This window comes from Gigantopelta aegis, chromosome 8 (assembly GCF_016097555.1).
Source record: "Gigantopelta aegis isolate Gae_Host chromosome 8, Gae_host_genome, whole genome shotgun sequence".
Lineage (NCBI taxonomy): Eukaryota > Metazoa > Mollusca > Gastropoda > Neomphalida > Peltospiridae > Gigantopelta > Gigantopelta aegis.
In genome coordinates this window covers 75,727,945-75,754,570 of record NC_054706.1, presented here as the reverse complement: position 1 = coordinate 75,754,570, position 26,626 = coordinate 75,727,945, and the positions used below count along the sequence as shown (strand labels likewise).

At 38.3% G+C, this 26,626-nt stretch overlaps 2 protein-coding genes across 2 annotated transcripts; both read right to left on the bottom strand.

The window, feature by feature from the left end:
- Positions 1 to 329: 329 nt before the first annotated feature.
- LOC121379165 (diphthine methyltransferase-like) lies at positions 330 to 26,312 on the bottom strand. The gene is made up of 7 exons (XM_041507662.1): positions 26,011 to 26,312; positions 15,377 to 15,856; positions 10,337 to 10,485; positions 7,267 to 7,339; positions 3,412 to 3,477; positions 2,252 to 2,421; positions 330 to 790 (listed from the first exon to the last, which is right to left on the bottom strand). The coding sequence occupies exons 2-7, from the start codon at positions 15,820 to 15,822 to the stop codon at positions 435 to 437; spliced, it is 1,260 nt and encodes a 419-aa protein (XP_041363596.1). The 5' UTR covers positions 15,823 to 15,856; positions 26,011 to 26,312; the 3' UTR covers positions 330 to 434.
- Positions 24,904 to 25,224, bottom strand: LOC121379832 (cyclin-dependent kinase 2-associated protein 1-like). Its single transcript, XM_041508484.1, has one exon. It carries the CDS (start codon positions 25,222 to 25,224, stop codon positions 24,904 to 24,906), a length of 321 nt encoding a protein of 106 aa, XP_041364418.1.
- Positions 26,313 to 26,626: the final 314 nt, after the last annotated feature.

The window sequence follows — 26,626 nt, the reverse complement described above, 5'->3', positions numbered from 1 at the left end:
AATAAGAGAAATATTATTTTTGTAAATACCTTTAAAAACGTACATTCTGAACGCGTGGTACAGGAACGGTATTTGAAATTTGGTGTTGGGGGAGGGGGGCACAATCTTTATTTAGGGGCACACAATATGTAGTGAGGGGAGGCACAAGCCAGATTTTTATCTCTATTTATATACAGTATGACAAAAATGTACTTCAGCTCCCCACCCCACCCCACCCACCTCCCACCCGGCAGCTACGAGCCTGTAGTATCATTCCCTTATAGGCATATAATGTGCACATGGATTGACAAAAGAGAACCTTGGATTTACCGTAATCAATACAGACATAGTTATCGTGATATATTTATTTCAGTCTGATCTTTTATACATGTACGTATATTACGAAATGCATATATATCTCAATATACTGAAACAAACTTTCACCGGAGAGCATACTAAGTCCTCCAAAGCTGTAATGAGTGATCATAGAATGAACAAGTAGCAACAATAAACGATGAATCGCTCTGTTTCCCGACACAAGCACTAGTTTTCTTCGTTAATATGTCCACTCCATCACATTCTGTTGTTACTTCATGACTGTCCATACGCGTGTTACTGTCACCAATTTCTGTGTCGACGCCAACGGGTTTTGAACTGTCGTTCTTTGAATGCACAAGAGCTTTATTTGCCGCAGAAATATCCTTGGAATTTCCTGTCGTGTCGGAGTTCGGTCTCAACCTGCACCAGTCAGCACCGTACCCCAGTCTGATGTCAGTCATATAATGTGCAAGTATGGGAAGAGGATCGGTGTCTGAAATGTTAAATAACAAATCCATGGATCAGTTTGAGAAAAGATATTTTTATCTTCATATCAACTTAAATAAAATAAGTCATTATACGATATAACAAGCATTCTGCGAGTACAACTAAATCAATAAATGTCCTCTACCGGGTCCAACTAATTTTTGTATCTTCTGTATTCAAAGGCCATAAATCTGAAAAATTAGTAAATCGCTATGAAAGTTAAACTTGATCTGTAACAGTATATGATAAGCTATATATAAAAATTTCATTTCAATATCTTCCGGCATTGTAAAAATAAAATGTTTCATATCTCCTAAGTTCAAGGGCCATATCTCTGTGAAAATGGGTAAATTGCCATTAAAATCAAAGTTGTTCTGTAACAGAACATGATAAAGCTATACACAAAATGTCAGCTCATTAATCTTAAGGCATTGCAAAATCAAAGTCGGCAAAAAAAAAAAAGTGTATTTTCTAAGTTAATGGGCTATAACTCTATAGCTCAATATCTCAAGGCATTATGCAAAACAACAAACAATCCTGGGCCCCGTTTTACGAAGCGATTTTGGCGCTAAGATCACCTAAAGTGCATTATGTAGCTGTGAAGTTAAGGTGATCTTAGCGCTAAGATCGCTTTGTAAAACTGGGCCATGGAAACTACATGTGGGACAGACAGACAGCCAAAAGGACGAGTATGAAACCAACAGTCCCCTCCGGATGGACCGGTATGGGACTAATAACAATCAACTGATCCTTTTGAGAAAGGATATTTTCATCTTCATATTAAATCAACAGAGCTCTAATCTAACTAAAATTAGTAATTATAAGATAATGTTAAGTAACAACCAATGGAATAGTTTGAATACGGATATTATCATCTTCGTATCAACGTAACACCTAATCACAAACATAAGATACTGTGGCCCATTCTGAATTTAGGTCTCTGTGGATCTAACCAAACAAGTTGTATTGCCTGTCCACGTGACCTTTCATTCGACCAATGAAATCACCGCTGGCAGTACAGCTAAACAAAAGGACTGGCTATTTGCGCCAAAGCATCACCAGTATTCATGATTGCACAAGATCTGATTTCAGACTTAAGATTCCTACAGTGACATAAATGTATATAACTTAGCTAATTACAAACATATTAGTAAAACTAAATTCAGAAATGTTATGCATAAGCAAGGCAGATTTGACAAATCTGTAACACCTTCTCATTAGCCTAATACTCTATCATAACTGGATCTTAACCCTACCAAACTAAAATATAAAATCGAGAATTAAGCCTACCAAAGTATGAGTAGTCTAGAACATAAAATCTAGAATTAACAGAACTAAAGTCTAAGAAATTAGAACACAAAATCAAGAATTAACCCTATTAAAGTTCAAGAAATTAAAACACGAAATCTAGATTTACCCCTACCAAAGCCTGAGCCATCTAGAACATGAAATCTAGAATGAACCCTACCCGTATTTGAGCAGTCTACGATATGGAAGCCGTTGTACATGGTGGCGGTGAGGAGGTGTTCGCCACAGGAGGGGTCCCACTTGACCCGCCACACGCCCCCGCCGAGACTGGCGGTTGAGAGGGGGGACCGCATGGAACGTGTGTCGTAAAGGTAGACATGCTCATCATAGCTGCAAGCAGATGTTTATACACAGCACAATGTAGATTAGTTTCGTTTACGGCGAATTATTACGTAACGCTTGATTAGCGTTACAGTGTGTGTGTGTGTGTGTGTGTGTGTGTGTGTGTGTACAGAACAGCATGACGTAACGCACTTTTTATCACTAAAATAATTTGTTGGTGTCGTTTTGTCTTGGTTTTGTTTTGGGTTTTGTTTGTTTTTTTTGTTTGTTTTTTGGGGGGTTTTTTTTGGGGGGGGGGTTTGTTTGTTGGTTTGTTTGTTGTGGGTTTTTTTTTTTTTTTTTTTTTTTTTTTTTTTTTTTGGGGGGGGGGGGGGGTTGTTGGGTTGTTGTTTTTCATAATCGCTGTCACGGCGAAAAGGTTTAACCTAGGTAGTTATAGCTAGATGTAAACAGACAAAATGATTATAAATCGATTTTAAATGCGTATCTATGCTTTCTCAAATCGCAAAACAAGTTAAAATTATATTACATCCATATTATTGACTTGTTTGTGAATAGGAGGCGGGTTGGGGGTTGGGGAGAGGTGTCTCCAAACGGCACATAATATTTTAAGTGATGTATGGTCTAGCGTTAAGGAGCGTTACATGAGGGGAAGGAGGGTGTCTAACCCTGAACACAAAAATAGCGTTACATAGTATATGAACAGCCCCTTTGGTGTACATGTGGTAAAAACATTATATTGGGAACAAAATATTAAATAATATTTTTTAAAGTTACAATCATTTATGTATGAGCCAGATGAGTATGGTGTATTACACTCATCAGGCGATGACCTGTTGTGATTTCTGTTATAGCATGATTGTGTCAACAACAACAATCAAAAAATAATAATAAATTTTTTTTTTTTTAAATACAGTGGGCATTTCATGATTACAAAGCTATGCAAACATGTAGCATTATAAACTCCTGATTACTTCAGTGAACAATCGTGATGTTTGAATGTAAGAAAACGTTAAACGTTATCTAGTAAGTCAATACCTGCCAACAGCCAAAAGGTGTTCCTTCCAGGGGTTGCTCTGAATGCTACACACACCCATTTCAGCTCTACAGTGAAGACAAACATTGTAATTATACATTTATAAACATTAATTAATCTATTTGTAATTGAATCAAATTCAGTGGGTCACGCTGCGTAGGTATAGCGATGTTGACGGGTGGTGGCGGTGGTGGGGGCCATCAAAGAATAAATAATTCTAATCTACGTTTGTCCTGAACTGTACCCTATAGTGCTACATTCGTTTTCATGAACAGTGTACAATTATAGGTGTACTAAGATTATTTCTAGGGGGTACAGGTCAATATGTCGGTTGGAACCAAATGAATGAAAAATGGTAAACATATAACACTAAATGGCCTTGAGAATATGGGGCACGGTGCATATATATGTTCAGGGGTTAACATGTGAATTACATGTATATCCCACATTCTGACCTGTCCATGAGGAACTGGGAATAGTGCCATCGTTTGTGAGCTACAAGAAACAACAAGAAATGAACAAGAGGTGTAAATAATCTCCACCTTAGCAACATTCTAATATTTATTCATTCAATCCTCTGCTTGACCATGAAATCTGGGATACTAGTCAATAATCGTCTAATACTTATAAACTCGGCTTCACTGCTAAATATGGTAAAACATAACCCTAAATGTCCTTTAAGAAATGTGGTCGGGGCACGATCCATATTCATGTTGGTGTACTGTTTCCCATTTTTTGTGAGGGCGACAGGCTGATTTTTGCCCGAATCTGGTTAGCAATGGTTCCAAATGAATCATAACGCATTTTTGCATGGATTACAACTAATAGTTTGAATAGAATGATGGAAATCCATGGGGAAAGGTTTTCAGGCTAGCTAATTTTGCCCGAATATCTTTATCGTTTTTGCTGGAATGCGAAGATTTGCTCTATCACTGGGGTGACCCCCCCCCCCCCCCCCCACACACACACACACACACCGTCTCGTACACATACGGCACGATGTTCTGGACTCGTCTTCTCTACACACATAATTCCTAAACACGGTCCTGCAAGCAAGCGCGCACGCGCACACACCTTATACTGCCGTGTATTAATAATTGCAGGTCTGCCCACACTATTCCCAGTTACTCGTACAGGCGTAGATCGTTACATCTAGGCCTGTGTACACAAAAACATTTCCTTAAATATAATAATGTCCACGCCTACGATTAGTATACACCTTAAAATACATTACATAAGCTTAAAGGCTTAGAAACAGAAAGCATGAAAATTACTGACATCACGCCCAACTAGATAACAAGCAACACGAAGTATCAAGTGACCCATATATTACTTGTACTGTAATCTATTTACATTTATCACACATACATTCTGCGAAATACCAACACCACACAGTGAAAGACTACAGATAGTGTACCTCTGTTTAATTGTTATTACACGGCAGTTTTCGATAGGGGTGGGGATTGGAAGGTTTTCGGTACACTCGCCACCAGTAAAATACAATTTTATTTACATTAAATGAGAGAGAGAGAGAGAGAGAGAGAGAGAGAGAGAGAGAGAGAGAGAGAGAGAGAGAGAGAGAGAGAGAGAGAGAGAGAGAGAGAGAGAGAGAGAGAGAGAGAGAGAGAGAGAGAGAGAGAGAGAATGGGGTATGTGGTTACGATGGTTGCGCTCAGATTAACAACTAATCGGTTGTAGAAGTTGTATATGACAAAATGGAGTTGTAAGAGCGCTCAGACTAGCAACTCGACAGTCGTAGAAGTCTGAGAGCAGAAAGTTGGCCAACTTTGTCGTGGCAGTTGGTAGTCTTCATCTAGCATTAGTCCCTCTACTTGCAAAAGCAACACATCTTTCATAGGCTCGCATAGAGGTAGAAACTATCACAAAGAGATTATCAAAGTCAGAAAGGGGAAGTTACTGATTATAATTAATGGTGATACCGTTCCAAAGAAATCAGTTATTTTGACAAAGCTGCAGCAACAAACAATGCCCGCGTCGCGTGTGTTTGAGTAACGTTTGACACGGCCATGATAACAAACAAAAAAGAAACAAAGAAATGTTTTATTTAACGACGCACTCAACACGTTTTATTTACGGTTATACGGCGTCAGACATATGGTTAGGTCAGGTCAGGTCATAGGGCTTTACGTGCACATTCAGAACAAGCTGTTGTAGCGCACGCCTGTCCTGGGCGCAAGAGCCGGCTCCTCCGTCCAGGACAGGAAAGGTAGGGGGGAGAGGAGGGACCGCCTGCACTGGCAGGTGCAAGGGAGCACCAGCAGCCCGACCAAGGTCGGTAGCAGGCGGGGGTGGGGGTGATGGTGCTATGGAATTTTGAATGGCGCAAAGTATTATGCCAAAGAGAAAAAGTGCGCAAATTTGGTTGAGGAAATTGGGCGCAATTTTGAACGGTCGGTCAAAAAGAAAGTTCCAGAGCTAGTATAGGTTTTGACATCAGTGAATCGAGAGTAGCTCATTAATTAGACCTCTATGATGCTGTGGTGTCTCCCTAGGTTGACATTAGTGAATCGAGAGTAGCTCGTTAATTAGACCTCTATGATGCTGTGGTGTCTCCCTAGGTTGACATCAGTGAATCGAGAGTAGCTCATTAATTAGACCTCTATGATGCTGTGGTGTCTCCCTAGGTTGACATTAGTGAATCGAGAGTAGCTCGTTAATTAGACCTCTATGATGCTGTGGTGTCTCCCTAGGTTGACATCAGTGAATCGAGAGTAGCTCATTAATTAGACCTCTATGATGCTGTGGTGTCTCCCTAGGTTGACATTAGTGAATCGAGAGTAGCTCGTTAATTAGACCTCTATGATGCTGTGGTGTCTCCCTAGGTTGACATTAGTGAATCGAGAGTAGCTCGTTAATTAGACCTCTATGATGCTGTGGTGTCTCCCTAGGTTGACATCAGTGAATCGAGAGTAGCTCATTAATTAGACCTCTATGATGCTGTGGTGTCTCCCTAGGTTGACATTAGTGAATCGAGAGTAGCTCGTTAATTAGACCTCTATGGTGCTGTGGTGTCTCCCTAGGTTGCCCATAGGGCCCTTAAAAAGGGCCTGACCACTTCTGGTCGTGGCATGACAACCCAGGGGAGACACGTGCAATTGTGTAGATTGGGGGTGGGATAGGGTAGGCTGGTATTCTTTTGTCCAGCTTCCCCTGGGTGCAGTGCAATTGTGTACTCGGAGCCGGTATTCACATATTGTTAAGGACCACACATGTATTGAGAAAGGAAACCCTCTATCGCCACTTCATGGGCTACTCTTTTCGTTTAGCAGCAAGGGATCTTGTATATGCACCATCCCACAAACAGGGTAGTCTCTCTCTCTCTCTCTCTCTCTCTCTCTCTCTCTCTCTCTCTCTCTCTCTCTCTCTCTCTCTCTCTCTCTCTCTCTCTCTCTCTCTCTCTCTCTCTGCGTGTCCAAATGCGATTAGCATATGCATACATACATATATGCTTGTGCATGCATTCGAATGAATGGTTGTATACGTGTGCCTGTCTGTAAATATATATAATATATGTGCATTTGATTATTGTGATAACGAATAGATGCAATCTATTTAGGTGCCATGGAGGGCATACTTTCTTTTCATAAATATAATGATGAATATTAAATTTAATGGCCATAAGATACTTCGAATGGCGGCTACCTTTTATAATCAAAGAAGACTTGCAAGTATTCGGGAACATTTTAAATTGAGGTTTCCTATACTTTAAATACTGAGGTGATAACATATATGGAGCCATTCCCACCCCTCCCCTCCAGTTCTAGCCCATGCTGCATTTGTACCTTGTATATCCCTCAACATACTCAGTACCTTTGTATGACCTATTATACGATCACCTTTTGTTGGTAAACACTGGTGATCTCTGGTTGCTTCTCATGTCCCAGCCTTTGAAGGTGCAGTCGTCACTTCCTGGTTAAGACGATACATATAGAAATCATTGTGCGTTCCAGTATACATATTTATTTTCAACATTTTACATATACAGTCTATATGGTACGTAAACAACTCGAATTTTTCTTGGCATGAGTGAATTCTCTCAAGATACGAATTAACTGAGTTGTAATTTCAGGGTTATACAAACTAACAAAGAAAACAAAGAAAACACCCCCCTCCCCCAAAAAAACAAAACAAAGAAAACACCCCCCTCCCCCAAAAAAACAAAACAAAGAAAACACCCCCCTCCTCCAAAAAACAAAACAAAGAAAACACCCCCCTCCCCCCAAAAAAACACCCAACAACGACAACAACCAAACAAAGAAACAGACAAAAACAGTTTTGAAAAACTTAGTAGTGTCTTTTTTGTCTACCTAAACAAGGTGGCATTGTCAGTTATGTCAGCGATATATTTTATTTTTTGAATTGGTCAAATTAAAGATCAGCAGCAAGACACGCAACAACAATGACATTTTTTGGATCTACCGACGGTGACGGAAAATCAAAATAAACATTCAGATCTCACTTACAGTGGATTGGTTCAGACCATACTAAACAGTTTATTATTTTAAATACGGTTTCTATCCAACGTTTTGGCAGTATCCCGCTGCCTTCATCATAGAACGTAATTTTCTAAACAGTGCGGTCTATATGCAATGTCGATCTTCACTTAGGAATAGCCGTTTACAATAGTCCTATTTTAAGGTGCCATGATACAAAAACAGTAAATAAATACAATTATGCTAGTTTTATTACAGGCATACATACACACACACACACACACACACACACACACAGATAACAACACTAAACAGTCGATGGCCAACGGGAATGCACGGTTGCACATTAAGCCTAGCTAAGTCGACCTTGCTATTACACAGATAGACCCCAACGGTCAGGATTAGACAACGAATTACACTCAGGTCACAAATTGGGGAAACAGCATGACGATTGTGCCATGTGTAAAATTTGCACACGGAAAATCGCAAGCACACTCGGGCTGACTGCGATCTCTTTACGATGGTCAAGAACCTGTTTTATCACATCGCAGAAGTTTAAAATGTTGAAGGCTTGTGCAGGCACCGCGTAAGCAAGCAAGTTCAAGTTCAAGTTCTTTATTTGCTTTGAGTTTTACAACTCATCAGCTGGATACATAACATAAATAATACAACATAGTTATACAAAATGCACACGTGCAAAACAATGGTGGGTGTGGTTTATATACAATCATGGACAAATGAAGTGATATAAGTTACATTTATTACATTAACTATTATCCTGCATTAACCGATCTCTAATTGTATTCGCTTGCACTAAATATTTGCCTAGGTTATTCAATTCCTTATTGTTACCGGTAGTTAATTACTGTATAAAACGATACACACTTGGCCGCTTATAATAATACATTTTTATATATTTACAACGCAAATATTTGTATTGTGGACACTCTATTATAAAGTGATATTCATCTTCTATGGCATTAGCGTTACACAGAATACATATTCTTTCTGATCGTTCAATGTTTCGATACCTGCCAGATTCTACATTTAATGTATGAGCGCATATTTCTTTTATATCACGCGTTTTCATTGGCAATCTTAAATATGTTTGTAAAATAAATTCATTTAATAAATGTTGATATAAAAGTCCTCTAGACGTTGTCATTGTTTTGCTGTAACATAATTGCTTAAAAGTATCTAATATCCTTTCTTTGATTATAATGTAGATACTGTCGTCAACATACGATAAATTCCAAATATAGTTTAATCCAAGTGAATACAATTCGTGCCTAATGTTAATTAACCAATTATCGTTATAGTGTGCCATTTCTTCATATATACCCCTTAGAATACAATTTGTAGTGTTACGTAATTTTATTCAATATTTAAAAATTCTCAGTTTTCTTGTTATTTGAAGTGGAAACCGTCCCAGTTCGCTATAAACAAATTCGTTACACGTTCCTTTTCTTACACCCAATAATCTTTTACAAACTTGTATATGTACATTTTTACAACATCATCATGACCCGAGTGAAAGCCCCAAACTTCAGCACCATAACTAAGGATAGAGTTAATATATGTATCAAAAACAGCAAGCATTGTTTCGCATCGAACAAATTGTTCCTGCATACATTCAATATTGAGAATAATGCCTTGCGTCCTTGTTCTGCAAATCGTTTCTGTGTACGTGCAAATTTACCATTATAGAAAAATAAAACGGCAAGATAAATAAATTCATTTACAACCTCTAGTTTACATCCATTAAAGTACCACTTCTCATTATCTCGTAATTTACCTCCGTTTCTAAAAACAACAATTTTAGTTTTATTTGTATTGACAGTTAAATCCCAGTTTTGGGTATAATTAAACAGAGAATTGATAATTTTTTGTAACCCTTCTGGTTATCGGCGTACATTATCAGGAATATGTTTAACATTTGTATATCGATATAAGGACAGCCAATAATAAGATTTTTTACCAATAATATTTTTGGTTCAGAATTATTAGAGGGCTAGAGCCCGCCCTACCCCCACCCCCACCCCTCAGCTCTGCCGTGCCTGTTTGTGACGGACGATATTGTGGATAGCCGACCGATTCCGATCGTCATAACACCATCGCAAGAGCACTCAGGTCACAGTTCACACTGAACCGGCGACGAATCAAAGTTGTAATCGCGATCGTGGTACAATCTCAGTTTGATGCAGAAAAGTCAGTCTGCCACTGAGCTGTGTAATCACACGGTCGACCCGAGCTAGGCTTTAAGCAACAGACTGCTGATAGACATATGCATGCCACCTTGTGATATCTCGGAGAACCTACGTCAAAAGTACCACTGATCAGTGATGGACCACCTGGCCCACCGTCAACACGCTATGCGGTTCACTAATGAAATAAGCCTCCCCTTCATTAATTAAATTATTAATGGTCCACCAATTACATTTCCGACGGCATAAACATTGTGTAAACCACACACCTGAATAAACGACGTTGCCGTCCCAATAGTTAAAGGCGCAGATCCAAGCCTCGTAGTCGTGTGCTTTCCATCTGTCAGCAACGACGATGTCACTTCCAACCTTGAACAACGTCAGCGACCCCGTGGAGTCGGATGTAATTATATCTGAACTGTAAAGGGGGGTAACAGGTGAATTGCATGACATTGTGTATATCTTACTTTCCAACATATCTAAAGGACATTCGTGTATATAACTAACATTCTAACCTATCTAAAGGACATTCGTGTATTTAACTTACATTCTGACCTATCTAAAGGGAATCCATGTATATAACTTACATTCTAACCTATCTAGAGGAAATCCGTGTATATAACTTACATTCTAACCTATCTAGAGGAAATTCGTGTATATAACTAACATTCTAACCTATCTAGAGGAAATTCGTGTATTTAACTTACATTCTAACCTATCTAGAGGAAATCCGTGTATTTAACTTACATTCTAACCTATCTAGAGGAAATCCGTGTATGTAACTAACATTCTAACCTATCTAGAGGAAATCCGTGTATTTAACTTACATTCTAACCTATCTACAGGAAATCCGTGTATTTAACTAACATTCTAACCTATCTAGAGGAAATTCGTGTATATAACTAACATTCTAACCTATCTAGAGGAACTTCGTATATTTAACTTATATTCTAACCTATCTAGAGGAAATCCGTGTATTTAACTTACATTCTAACCTATCTAGAGGAAATCCGTGTATATAACTAACATTCTAACCTATCTAGAGGAAATCCGTGTATTTAACTTACATTCTAACCTATCTAGAGGAAATCCGTGTATTTAACTAACATTCTAACCTATCTAGAGGAAATCCGTGCATTTAACCGTGTATATAACTTACATTCTAACCTATCTAGAGGAAATCCGTGTATTTAACTTACATTCTAACCTATCTAGAGGAAATCCGTGTATTTAACTAACATTCTAACCTATCTAGAGGAAATCCGTGCATTTAACTTACATTCTAACCTATCTAGAGGAAATCCGTGCATTTAACTTACATTCATTTAATCCGTGTATTTAACTTACATTCTAACCTATCTAGAGGAAATCCGTGTATATAACTTACATTCTAACCTATCTAGAGGAAATCCGTGTATTTAACTTACATTCTAACCTATCTAGAGGAAAGTCGTGTATATAACTTACATTCTAACCTATCTAGAGGAAATCCGTGTATTTAACTTACATTCTAACCTATCTAAAGGAAATCCGTGTATTTAACTTACATTCTAACCTATCTAGAGGAAATTCGTGTATATAACTAACATTCTAACCTATCTAGAGGAACTTCGTGTATTTAACTTATATTCTAACCTATCTAGAGGAAATCCGTGTATATAACTAACATTCTAACCTATCTAGAGGAAATCCGTGTATTTAACTTACATTCTAACCTATCTAGAGGAAATCCGTGTATTTAACTAACATTCTAACCTATCTAGAGGAAATCCGTGCATTTAACTTACATTCTAACCTATCTAGAGGAAATCCGTGCATTTAACTTACATTCTAACCTATCTAGAGGAAATCCGTGCATTTAACCGTGTATATAACTTACATTCTAACCTATCTAGAGGAAATCCGTGTATTTAACTTACATTCTAACCTATCTAGAGGAAATCCGTGTATTTAACTTACATTCTAACCTATCTAGAGGAAATCCGTGTATATAACTAACATTCTAACCTATCTAGAGGAAATCCGTGTATTTAACTTACATTGTAACCTATCTAGAGGAAATCCGTGTATTTAACTTACATTCTAACCTATCTAAAGGAAATCCGTGTATTTAACTTACATTCTAACCTATCTAGAGGAAATCCGTGTATATAACTAACATTCTAACCTATCTAGAGGAAATCCGTGTATTTAACTTACATTCTAACCTATCTAGAGGAAATCCGTGTATTTAACTTACATTCTAACCTATCTAAAGGAAATCCGTGTATTTAACTTACATTCTAACCTATCTAGAGGAAATTCGTGTATATAACTAACATTCTAACCTATCTAGAGGAACTTCGTGTATTTAACTTATATTCTAACCTATCTAGAGGAAATCCGTGTATTTAACTTACATTCTAACCTATCTAGAGGAAATCCGTGTATATAACTAACATTCTAACCTATCTAGAGGAAATCCGTGTATTTAACTTACATTCTAACCTATCTAGAGGAAATCCGTGTATTTAACTTACATTCTAACCTATCTAGAGGAAATCCGTGTATTTAACTTACATTCTAACCTATCTAGAGGAAATCCGTGTATTTAACTTACATTCTAACCTATCTAGAGGAAATCCGTGTATTTAACTTACATTCTAACCTATCTAGAGGAAATTCGTGTATATAACTAACATTCTAACCTATCTAGAGGAACTTCGTATATTTAACTTATATTCTAACCTATCTAGAGGAAATCCGTGTATTTAACTTACATTCTAACCTATCTAGAGGAAATCCGTGTAACTAACATTCTAACCTATCTAGAGGAAATCCGTGTATTAACTTACATTCTAACCTATCTAGAGGAAATCCGTGTATTTAACTAACATTCTAACCTATCTAGAGGAAATCCGTGTATTTAACTTACATTCTAACCTATCTAGAGGAAATCCGTGTATTAACTTACATTCTAACCTATCTAGAGGAAATCCGTGTATTTAACTAACATTCTAACCTATCTAGAGGAAATCCGTGCATTTAACTTACATTCTAACCTATCTAGAGGAAATCCGTGCATTTAACTTACATTCTAACCTATCTAGAGGAAATCCGTGTATTTAACTTACATTCTAACCTATCTAGAGGAAATCCGTGCATTTAACTGTACATAACTAACCTATCTAGAGGAAATCCGTGTATTTAACTTACATTCTAACCTATCTAGAGGAAATCCGTGTATTTAACTTACATTCTAACCTATCTAGAGGAAATCCGTGTATATAACTAACATTCTAACCTATCTAGAGGAAATCCGTGTATTTAACTTACATTCTAACCTATCTAGAGGAAATCCGTGTATTTAACTTACATTCTAACCTATCTAGAGGAAATCCGTGTATATAACTAACATTCTAACCTATCTAGAGGAACTTCGTATATTTAACTTATATTCTAACCTATCTAGAGGAAATCCGTGTATTTAACTTACATTCTAACCTATCTAGAGGAAATCCGTGTATATAACTACATTCTAACCTATCTAGAGGAAATCCGTGTATTTAACTTACATTCTAACCTATCTAGAGGAAATCCGTGTATTTAACTTACATTCTAACCTATCTAGAGGAAATCCGTGTATTTAACTTACATTCTAACCTATCTAAAGGAAATCCGTGTATTTAACTTACATTCTAACCTATCTAGAGGAAATTCGTGTATATAACTAACATTCTAACCTATCTAGAGGAACTTCGTATATTTAACTTATATTCTAACCTATCTAATCCGTGTATTTAACTACATTCTAACCTATCTAGAGGAAATCCGTGTATATAACTAACATTCTAACCTATCTAGAGGAAATCCGTGTATTTAACTTACATTCTAACCTATCTAGAGGAAATCCGTGTATTTAACTAACATTCTAACCTATCTAGAGGAAATCCGTGCATTTAACTTACATTCTAACCTATCTAGAGGAAATCCGTGCATTTAACTTACATTCTAACCTATCTAGAGGAAATCCGTGTATTTAACTAACATTCTAACCTATCTAGAGGAAATCCGTGCATTTAACTTACATTCTAACCTATCTAGAGGAAATCCGTGCATTTAACTTACATTCTAACCTATCTAGAGGAAATCCGTGTATTTAACTTACATTCTAACCTATCTAGAGGAAATCCGTGCATTTAACCGTGTATATAACTTACATTCTAACCTATCTAGAGGAAATCCGTGTATTTAACTTACATTCTAACCTATCTAGAGGAAATCCGTGTATTTAACTTACATTCTAACCTATCTAGAGGAAATCCGTGTATTTAACTTACATTCTAACCTATCTAGAGGAAATCCGTGTATTTAACTTACATTCTAACCTATCTAGAGGAAATCCGTGTATTTAACTTACATTCTAACCTATCTAGAGGAAATCCGTGTATATAACTAACATTCTAACCTATCTAGAGGAAATCCGTGTATATAACTTACATTCTAACCTATCTAGAGGAAATCCGTGTATTTAACTTACATTCTAACCTATCTAAAGGAAATCCGTGTATTTAACTTACATTCTAACCTATCTAAAGGAAAGTCGTGTATATAACTTACATTCTAACCTATCTAGAGGAAATTAGAGAATGTGCTATTGAGCGTGTGCTACAATCTTTTGCAAAAACAAATAACAAGTGGGATAATCTTGACCTTACCAACAACCTAATACTTTAATAAAGTCTTAGTTCCAGATACTAATAGCAGGGCCGTAGCTAGGACTTTTTGTTTGGGGGGGGGGGGGGGGGGGGGCAACTGAGTAGTTAATAGTCTAAAACTCCTTAAACGGTTAAGAAGAGAATTTTCTTCAAGTTTGTAAAAAAAAACATCGGATCCTACACCCCCCCCCCCCCCCCCCCACCCCCACCCCGCAAGCTACGGTCCTGAATAGCATATATAAAATATGGAGACGATCCCTAAAGTGTTACGTATGAGCTTTAAAGTTTACTACGCGGGGTTTCTGGTAGTTCTATAGACAGCTGCCGTGTTTCCTTCATTTCTGCTCGACAGACTAGTATGACAGAACAAAATCAAATACTACTATACTGAATTAGACCAACATGTTAGAACTAAACTTTACAGTTTAATAATCATATGCTCCGATGGTTATGTGGGCGGCTGGCCTGTTTCTTCTGTGCTGCTCGATTATCAGCGTGCTAGAACTATATCAAAGACTACTACTGAATTGGTATTTACGATAAGCACGCTAGAATTAACTCAAAGACCACTACTGAATATGTCTGTACCATGAAACTATAACCAATACAAACCATGGGGATTCTTGACGAGACCAATCTAAAGACAAGCCCAGGCACGACTCTCCTAGCTGTGCGGAACACACCTTCACTAGACTGTCGTCGTCTGCGAGTCTCCACAGCTGTAGCTGCCCCACCGCATCCACCAGAGCGAACGCTGGATGATCGTCATCCACGGTGTGGCGCCACTTGATGTCCAGAATCCCGTGCATGTCTCGCTCCTCCTCCAGTGTGAGCTGCGGCTGGTCATCCAGCAGACCAGACAGGCTGTATCTCTGAAGCTTCCCGATCCGGACCTGTCCTCCACCAGCAGCCTCTGCTGGTTCATCCTCCTGCAGCTGGTATGTTCCACACAGCAGTATGTTCTGTTTGTTCTCCGTGGGACACCATTCGGTAGAGTCTGCACAGAGTCTAGTGTCAACTATTTGCAGGATCGTGGGTTCCTTCAACGGGTCTGCCATGCCGGGGAATTATCACCTATCACCCAACAGTGCGCTACAAGAAAACAAAGGGGAAATGTTGAAACAAAGTAACATGATCTTTTTTCTTCTTTTTGGTGTACATTTCAACTTATATTCAAGACTTCGTGTATTGAAGAGTATATCGGTGTGTGTGTCTGGAGGGGGGGGGGGGGGGGGGAACTTAGAGGTATTTCCAGGGCCGGTGAACAGGAAGGAAGCTCATGTCCAGAATGCAACTATGATTTTGTTTCTTAAAATTACCCGTGTAGCTCTCGGTCTGCTGGAGCGAACATTGTATTCAAATTCATTTTCAACGAGATTAAATTCAGTTTGGGCTATTTTTCGTTCTAACCAGTGGTCCACAACTGGTTCATCAAATACCGTGGTATGTGCTATCCTGTCTATGGGAAAGTGCATATAAAAGACCCCTTGCTGCTTATCGGAAAGAGTAGCCTATGTGGCGGCAGCCGGTTTCCTCTAAAGAAATGTCAGAATGACAATATGTTTGACGTCCAATAAGATAAAAATCAATGTGCTCTAGAGGCGTCGTTAAATAAAACAAACTTTACTCTTTTTTAAAAATTGGTTACTGTATTGAACAGAGCAAATGTATGACTTTTGTCATGCCAAGGTGCGCTTCGTCGGTACAAGCTTTTTGGTTCTAGTAATTTACAATCCTACATCACCCATTCACCAGTTAATTTAGATATCTGTAGGCCTAATAAAAACTTGCAGAAGACACTGAATACGAAACCCAATGTTCCGTGACAACCATTTTTCCAGTGTCAAAACACATGTACGAATGCACGTGCATAACCGTATTAAAGTAGTGTCGGAAATATAATAAAACTGATTTTTATCGATTATGTCTTTCATATTAAACTGACAAGTAAATATTTTGTAAATATCTATTTTATGATACTCTACTTAATTTAGCATTTACTTGTTTAGGCTCTCATTGATGTACAAGGTGGTGTTTACTCTTGGAATTAAAAGAAAGGATGTCAGTAAACAGGTGATTTGTGCACTTTATTGGAACAGACTATTAAAAAAAATAATAGCTGAACGTGTTAATTTCATTGCTGTTGCAATATGTGAGGGACCTTCTCTGATGACGGTTTACCCCTATCCCTCTCCAAAACAAAATATTTGTAGGCATTGCTAAGTAACTTTTAAGCAAAACTGTCAAGAACCATTCTGAGTGTGTGATCTAATATACCAGTATTAAAGGTGCTATGTACATGTATTAAAGGTGCTATCTCCCAAGTTGCATAATCACAGCTATTGCAAATAAAAATTAAATTAAATTTTGCTTTAAAATTTAAAGACTACACCTTCAACTATATGCCCATAACTTATTCTAACAATATAACTTTATCTACCAGTAGAAAATACATTTTTATTGGAGAATCTTTATCATAAACATGCTCACATATAACTATGATATAGCACCTTTTAGTGGTTGCAAGATTGTGTAAATTTCTAATGTACTTATATTGAATTTATATTCAGTAAATATGCTGATCATTATTAATATTTTATGCTGCAATTCAAAATACTCAGTTAACTTGCAGTTTTAAATTAAAAGTTTGTTTAAGGCTAAATGAAATTGACATATGTCGATCAAAATTTGTTATAGTCTGTTTCAATAAAGTGCACAAATGAGCTGTTTACTGACATCTTTGTTTTAATTCCAAGAGTAAACACCACCTTGTACATGAATGAGAACCCAAACAGGTAAATGCTAAATTAGGTAGGGTATCATTAAATAGATATTTACAAAATATTTACTTGTCAGTTTAATATGAAAGACATAATCGACGAAAATCAGTTTTATTCTATTTCCGACACTACTTTAGTTATTTTCTTTAATAGTCCAGGAGCCAGGACCAGCTAAAAATGGTTGAGCACAACACCCACTACACAGTTGGTTTGTCATTTCTGGCTGCTTGGGGGATGTCTCTGCGACATTTTCAGCCCTGATGTACAGTTGATGTGTGGCAGCAACACTAGGTGCCAGCCTGTTTTTTAATAGGGGGGGGGGGGGGTGCAGATTAGGTGCAATTCTTGTTAATTTGATTTGATTTTCTTAGCTCCTACAACAAAAAGTTTTAAGATCTGTTGCTAATATCATATTCATATGAGATAAGCTGTTGGATTGCTGTTTAGTAAGTTCAATGGGGACGTGATTTTTTTTTCAAGATGGCCGCCGTTTTTCAGTATGGCGGGCAATAGTCCAGGAATTAGGATCAGGTTGAATGTTTTTGTTCGTGCAACTCACACTACACAGTTGGTTTGTCACCCCAAACTACTAGGGGGATGTCTCTGGAACATTTTCAGCCCTGATGTACAGTTGAATTGTGGCAGAAACAATATGTGGCGGTCTATTTTCCAACGGGGGTGCTTTTGGCTTAGGTGCAATTCTGGACATTTTGGTTTGTTTTTCTCGGCTTATACAACCAAACCTTTTTAGATTTGTTCCAAATAACATGTTCATATGAGATAAACCTGTGTATAACTGTTAAGTAAATTCAAAGATAATACAATTTTTTTTCAAGATGGCCGCCATTTTTTAATATGGCTGCACGTGACGTTTTATTTTACATGTTTTCTTACATAATGGTAATAATTCACATTTAATTTATTGTTTCAACTTCTTCATAGAATGAACAGTAACCCATACGGTTGAGTATGTTGATAAGTTGTTTTGATCCAGTCAAGTGACGCACTGATATGGCGAGACCAATATGCTTGGGTGAAGCACAGTGCAATATGTCTTGGCCAAGCATGATGACATGCCTTTGATCTGCGGCATTTTCATTATTGTGAGTGTATGGAGATGGATCCAACTCGATACAGACAATCCAATGCAGGAAGTTGTAAAGGCTTTCTGGTAGTATGTCCTTGGATCTTCTCAGATTCAGGTTGTGGAGACTCAGTGGTTGAAGATCTATACCTGAACAATTTTTCAAATCTGACATAATAATCTGAGCAGCATAGTACAGTGTGTGCATTGCTTCAGTATCTATATATATATATATATATATATATGGAAAGAAACCACCAATAACACAATTCCGTAACACAGTCAAACAAAAATGGTATGCAAGTTGCAGTTCCCTCGATGACAGTGCCAGCAAAATGGATCTAGCATGGGCACTCTTGCGAATGCTGCCCACAAAGCTGTTCGAAGTAGAACTCTGCCCCATGGAAGCTGATCAACAGACAGTTCCATCCTGGAGTGGGTTCAACACCATGGTGTCCTGTGTGTTACCCTCCATCACTGAAGTGGGTTACTGCCCAATGATCAAAGGTTCATCAACTGAGTATAGTACTGTGTACACAGTGATGAAGCAAGTCCAGATGATGATGTCAAGCCTTGGACAACAAAACAGTGTCATTACGTTTGACTTGGCTATCTACATGAAGGCTAAGGAAATACAATGGCGCAACCCCAAAGAATTTGATGATACAGTGATTAGAATGGGTGGGTTCCATGTCGCACTCAACTACCTGGCTGTTATTGGCAAACTGTTTGAAGAGTCTGGACTAGCAGATCTCCTTATTGAATCTGGTACCCATGGAATCAACACTGCAACAAACCTATTAAAAGGAAAATCCTATAACCGTGGAGTCAGAGGTCATAAGCTAGTCATGGAAGCCCTGGTGAGGTTGCAGTGGAAAGAACAGTGCAAATGGTTGTCTCAAAGACAGGAAGATAATCTATTGGACAAAGAAACTTTAACTGCACAAATTCAAAAATGCAAAAATGCAATAACACAGAAGTCTGATGATCTGCATGAGTGTTATCAGATGGTTTGTAAGGAAATGACGAACGTTCAGAATTTGATGTCACTTTTTAGAACAGCCGGGAAGAAAGCATCTCTTTTATTCTCCTTCTGGGATATGTACATCGAGATGGTCCAGTTACTGCTTGAATTCATTCGTGCTGAAAGAGATGGATGTTGGAAGTTGCATTTGGATACTATAGCTAGAATGGCTCCATATTTCTACTCTATGGACCGAACAAATTACTCACGATGGCTCCCCGTATACCTCTGTGACATGAATCAACTTCAAGAGAAGTTTCCCGAGATACACAAAGAATTCATGAATAGCAACCATGCTGTTTGTCGATCAAACCAGCCATACAGTCGTGTCTGGACAGACATGACACTGGAGCAGTCCATCAACCTAGACTCCAAGAAGAGAGGAGGCATTGTGGGTATCATCCAGAAACAAGAGGCCCTAGACAGATGGTTCCTGACAAGTCATGAGCGAGCAGCAGTTACATCTGCCACAAAAGAGATGTGTGGTATAGAAGTCAGTGAACGAATTGGAACACACAAGGAGTCTGGTGCAACCAGGCTAAAGAGAGATGAAGCCGATGTCCAAAGGCTGATGTCTACATTCAAATTTGGTCTTGCAACAAATCCATTTGACATCATTTCTCTCGAAGAAGACGATTGTCAACCTCTCCTTAATATCATAACTGGGGTGATTCTTCCACAATATGATGCAGCACGCCTAGTGGCAGCTAAAGACATCGGGCAAGAACAACTGAATGACTTTGTAACTAAACGCCTCGACAAAAATGAGCTAGGTTTCTTGGAAAAGTTCCCACATTTGAAGATCAGAACATTTGCATCAATGTCAAAGAAGATTACTGTGAAATCAGCCAAAGACAAAGCAGCTACTATCAGTGCTGATCGAAATATTTTTGGCAGACTACTCATTGTCGCTAAAGCCCGAGATGTTAACTTGAAGGAAGTTCTTTCACATGAGCTGTCATCTGTGCCTTATGCACTGGCGCATTCTGATGGAAGTTTGCATAAGAATGTGAAAAGCGACTTGCTAACTGAGTTGGAAACCAAGGCTGATGTATTGCCCAAACTTCCATTTTCCGAAAACCCACCATCTACTGCCAATGTCTTAGATGCAATGGCCTTGATCCAAATGGTGAAATCTGGTGGTACCAAGACATTTGGACAACTAGCAGAAAAGTACTTTGATCTCATTTCAGCACCACTTGGGTAAAATGGATGTAACAGGGTAGACATGGTCTTTGATCGCTATGACCAGCCTGATTCAATCAAGGCAGCAGAACGTAAACGACGAGGGTCATCTTCAGGACTGGAGATCAAGATATTAGGAACTAGTACACCCCTACCCAGACAATGGGACAAATACATCAAGAATTCGAACAACAAATCCAACCTCTGTGCCTTTCTCTCTGAACGATGGTGCGAAATTGGAACAGAAAAACTGGAACCTGGTCATCAAATGGTCCTCGGCGGAGGCTTCAAGGATGGAAAGACATGCAAACTAATCATGAGGGAACATGTTATAGATCTGCAAGTACTGGAGTCTGACCACGAAGAAGCAGACACGAGACTTTTCCTACATGCCAACAATGCTTTATATGACCACCAGCAAGTGATTATTCAGTCTCCTGACACAGCTGTTGCAGTCATTTGTATATATATGTATACCACAATGATGTGCCACAAACCTTGGTTTCGTACTGGAGTAAAGCAAAGGCTTCGCTACATCCCAATACATGACATTTGACCTGAATTATGTAAAGCACTTCCTTCATTGCATGCACTCACAGGATGTGATTCGACAAGTGCCTTCAGTGGCATCGGGAAGAAGGCAGCTTTCAGGAAACTTCAGAAAGATGTAGACCAGCAACAACAAGTGGCCCATCTAGAAGATGTCATTCCACCAACAGAGGCCACGATCCATACATGTGAACAGTTCATATGTTCTTTGTACACAGCAGCTCATGGAGTTGGTGACACAGCAGATGAAGTCAGATATTGGACGTTCTGCCAGAAAAAGCAGAAAAGTGAGTGCCTCCCACCAACTTCTGACAGCACCCAGTTACACATCCATCGAGCTAACTACCAGTCCTTTATCTGGAAGACATCACTGCTTGCCAACCAACGTCTGCCTGGACCAGACGAAAATGGATGGACCAACCAGATTGGAATTCTCCAACCCACTCTAATGATCAAAGACCCTGCCCCTGCTGCACTAGTTGAGATGACCACATGCAAGTGTAGGACTTCTGCATGTCAACACAGCCACGCTTGTGCATGCAAGCGCAACGACATGCCTTGCACAGAAGCCTGCATTTGTATGGGAGGTGAACAATGCAAAAACCCAAACAAAGTTCCATCAATTGACTCTGATGATGATGATGACGACGATGACGATGATGACCTTGATGATGAATATCCTGATTATGATTAGTGACATTTCGATAATTCTTAATAATTTTTGGCAATTGATAAGAACACTTCTTAAAACATTTTGGAAACTTCAGTTTAATTTTGATAGACAAAATCCAATACATTATCTAGCATTATATCAAGATAACATTTAACTAGTGAATGCCAATGATACAAATATGTAGTTACTGTTAATATAACATGACACGTACAACAACTGACTAAGCTAAAAAGAGTACATCACACTCCCTCTGGGCTGGAAATGTTCCACAGTCATCCTCCTAGCAGTTTGAAGTGACAAACCAACTGTGTAGGACTAAACAACTTCGAGTTGGTCATGGCTCCTAAACTATTGCCCCACATACTAAAAAATGGCGGCCATCTTGAAAAAAAATTGTATCAACATTGAACTTACTTAACAGCAATACACAGGTGTATCTCATATGAACATGTTATTAGCAACAAATCTTAAAACTTTTGTTTGTATTAGCCGAGAAAATGAAACCAAATTTTCCAGAATTCCACTTAAGTCATGGCACCCCATGAGAAAATAGACCTCCACATATTGTTGCTGCCACAAATCAACTGTACATCAGGGCTGAAAATGTCCCAGAGACATCCCCCAAGCAGCCAGAAATGACAAACCAACTGTGTAGTGGGTGTTGCACCAACTAATTTTTTAGGCCTCTTTTGATACTTGGCTCCTGGACTATAAAAGCACTTCAGTGTGAATTCATTGTCTACACTTTGACGTTTGACAAACGGCCATTTATTTTAAAATATGCCATGACGAGCTATTAAAACCGTTTAATGTTCAGCAAACGTTATGAAACTCATGGGGTCGGATGTAGCCCAGTGGTAAAGGGGTCACCTAATGCGCACTCGGTCTTGGATCGAACCCCGTCGGTGGGCCCATTGGGCTAAATCTCGTTCCAATAAGTGTACCACGACTGGTATCAAAGGATGTGGTATGTGCTATCATGTCTGTGGCATGGTATGTATAAAAGATCCCTTGCTACTGATGGAAAAATGTAGCGGGTTTCCTCTTTAAGACTGTCAAAATAACCAAATGTTTGACATCCAATAGCCGATGATTAATAAATGTGCTCTAGTGGTGTCGTTAAACAAAACACTTTTTAACTTCATGCAATTCACTCCCTCTCCATAATGCATCCAGCATGTACTTTCCTCATGCCATCTACAGTGGCGGATCTAGAAAATCCATTTGGGGGGGGGGGGGGCCCAATGACACTTTGGGGGAGGTTTGGAGGGGATGGTAAAAACAAATAAATTAATATATAATAAAATTATAACTGTCGCAAAATTTAGGGGGCACCCTGCACCCCCCCCCCCCCCCCCCCCTCCACCGATCTAATACAAACTCCAACAAGGAGCCCGAACACCAGTATATGCCTCAGTAAAAAAAACTTTCAAAATGGGCGACAAGTTGTTAAATTTGAGCCCTGCACTGGTACTTTGTATCAAGGGCGTACGGGCTCTTGTTTTGTGGGTGGAGCAAGCTAGGAGTTTTCCGAATTAAACGAAAATGCCCAAATTTCGATAACGTTTTTTTTTTTCCAATAGCGTTACTGCCAAACGCCCATGTCGGGTTGCAAATGAATCACTGCGCATTTTTACATGAATTAATTTTGCTGGTAGAATGATGGAAATATACGATAAAAAGGCCCGAGTTTAGCACATTTTGCCCAAATATCACTGTCGTTTTTGCTCGAATTTGAGGATTTGATCCTGCACTAGGGAGACAGTTTTCCCCACCCTATCTCGTACGCTTGTATTCGCCCACCAAGTTTACTACCAACCTAATGGGAAACATCATTTCCTGTTTGGGAATTCCGAATAAAAATAAAAACAAAAATGCTGATGATTACGTTTTATTTTATAAATACACAGATGACAAGAGTAACATGATTAATGTCAAAACATGATGGACATGGACAAAATGACAAGAATTTATAACAGACACACACAGGTTTCTTGCACATTCGTCTGATTACTTCATGGTGGTATACTTGGTTCAAATTAACATCAGAGCAAAATCAGCTTCTTGCACACCACTCACGTCTCATGGCAGTGTTGATGTTACTTAGAACGACACATCAGAGAATGGTCAGCAGGCTGAGCTTTGTGCAAATCTTTCAAATTCTGTCATGGTAGTACTGCAGAAAACATATTAACACTACATCATAAAAACATTTGATTCCTCAACACCATTCACACATCATGTACTGATGCAACATAAAACTATGCATCGGAGCAATATGCCAGCCTCATGCAAATCTTTCAAATTCTGGTATGAAGGTAAAGTACTACTTCTGCAGATTAACACTACAATACATGTACATCATAGAAACATGAGATTCTTGAACATCAACACTTGATGGCAGTATTGGCCGGACTTGAATTTCAAACAAACTTTACATCAAAGATTCCCAGCAGCATGCTGCACATATTTCACATTCTGTCATGGTGATCCTGCCACAGAACACTACTACCAGGGCTTCTGTATCATGGTAGTCCCACTCCCATGTCTAGTGATATTCAGTGTTGGGCTAGTAAATAGCTACTATTGCCATGCCCGACAGCTAGTGAAAAATGTTTGGTCAAATGTTGCAGTTAAGTCTATTTTGTAAATATGAATATCCTGCCCCCACCCCAAACCCCCAATGTTAGTGTTTTTAAACTTGTATTAACTTAAGTAAAGTAGGGCTAGTGAATTTTTAATCATGGCTAGTAAAATTTTCAATCACTGATCCCATGGCTAGTGGATTTTATAAAAATTCTAGAAGCCCTGCTACTACAACAATACATGACATCATGTAAAACATCAACTTCTTGCACTCCGTTCACACTCCATTAGACATTCGCGCACAAGAATGCGTCCATGGACAATGCTCCGTTTTAGTCTCTCGGCCGATGTTCTGTTTCCAGCGTAAGTTGGTCGGATGTCTCTACCCATGTCCTCAATGACTGCCAGTAGCTGGTTGTATTTGCTGAGGTGCTGGACGGGTCGTGCCTGGTGGGGGGTAGGAGGGGGAGGTGTTGCCTGCACTGGCTCCACCTGGTCAGATCTTGGTGTGCCCGGATTGCTGACAACTGGTGTGGATGGTGAGTTTGTTTCAACAGCACTTAGTTCTTCATCAGCCATTTCTGGAAAAGGAAAATAAACAACTCAACAAAGTGATTCTTTCAAACAGTTTATTACTAGTTTTAAAGGGTTTTGCAAGTGAAAAAAATTCATAAAAAGGCTCAGTTCATAATATATTTTGCTTCAGCAAGTGTCCAGAAGTTTGAACTCTGAAAACTTATTCAATAAAGACTCTTTTTTTCATCAAGAATCAAGATAAACTTTGCTCGAAGTTTATCTTAATGAACTAAAGAAATCCATGCTTGGTTAATTCTTTATAAGTTAAAATTGGAACCAAAATGTTAACAACTACGATAAAATGCTCTCCTACCTTTATTTTTCGTTAGATTTTGCCCATATTTTGTCCAGACAAATCTGTGGAATCAGTGTCACTGTAATGTTTTTTTTCACAACTTGTGTCTGGACAAAATTTTGGGGAAATGTAATTGTAATTAAAGGTAGGATAGTAATTTATTGTAGTTGTCAACAATTTGGTTCGGACTTTAAATTGTCAAAATATGAAATGCTAGTTTAGTAGTTATCAAGTTACATGTATGTATCTCCCATGTCAAATGAAGCCATCTATTATGCTTCTAGGTCTATTCAAAAGAAAATCGCCTGTTCCACCATACACAAATATCCCAAACACATTTGTTGGGGGGGGGGGGGGGTGCACTCTTGTACATTTTATTTGGTGTTTGTTGGTTTCAATTGGTATCATTATCTGTGGACAGAGACCTATATTGTTTTTAAAACACCTGAAATCTACAACTATTTGGATTACTGTGAAGTTCAAGTTCTACTTACCTATTTCACACTAGCAGACGGTGGTCCCTGCTTGATACTAACACAATAAAATCAAAACAATACCCAAAATTAAAGATTTAAATTACCAAATTACGAAATACCTGGTTTCCTTGTCTGGTTTCTCATACCAGTTTCAAACCAGTCTACTCTAGGATGGGACCATTAATTGTTTTTCAAATCGTCTCCCTCTAACATATTTTCCGATAATAATCGCATTGGATGTGTGGAAAACAACATGGACGTATTAATTATTATGTAATTCTTGACATTTGTTGTTAGGTCATAATTATTTACATGAAGAATGTAACACTGTTCAATAAATAGTTTATATAGCAGAGCGCTCAAATAAAGTATGACATGAGACCTAAAATGTTATAAATGTAAGATTCATTCGAAACACATTCTTTATAGACGTTTCAATTTTTTATGATATGTAGAATTATATATTGTTTTGTTATTTATTGATTTTAATATTGGAGTTATGTATTATATATTTATGTATTATTAATTATTAATAATAATAATAATTTAAATGTTTCGGTTTGGCATTATTTTGAACATTATACTTATTTCGGATTTCATTAGTCCTCACTTTTGTATGTACTCAATTTAGTAT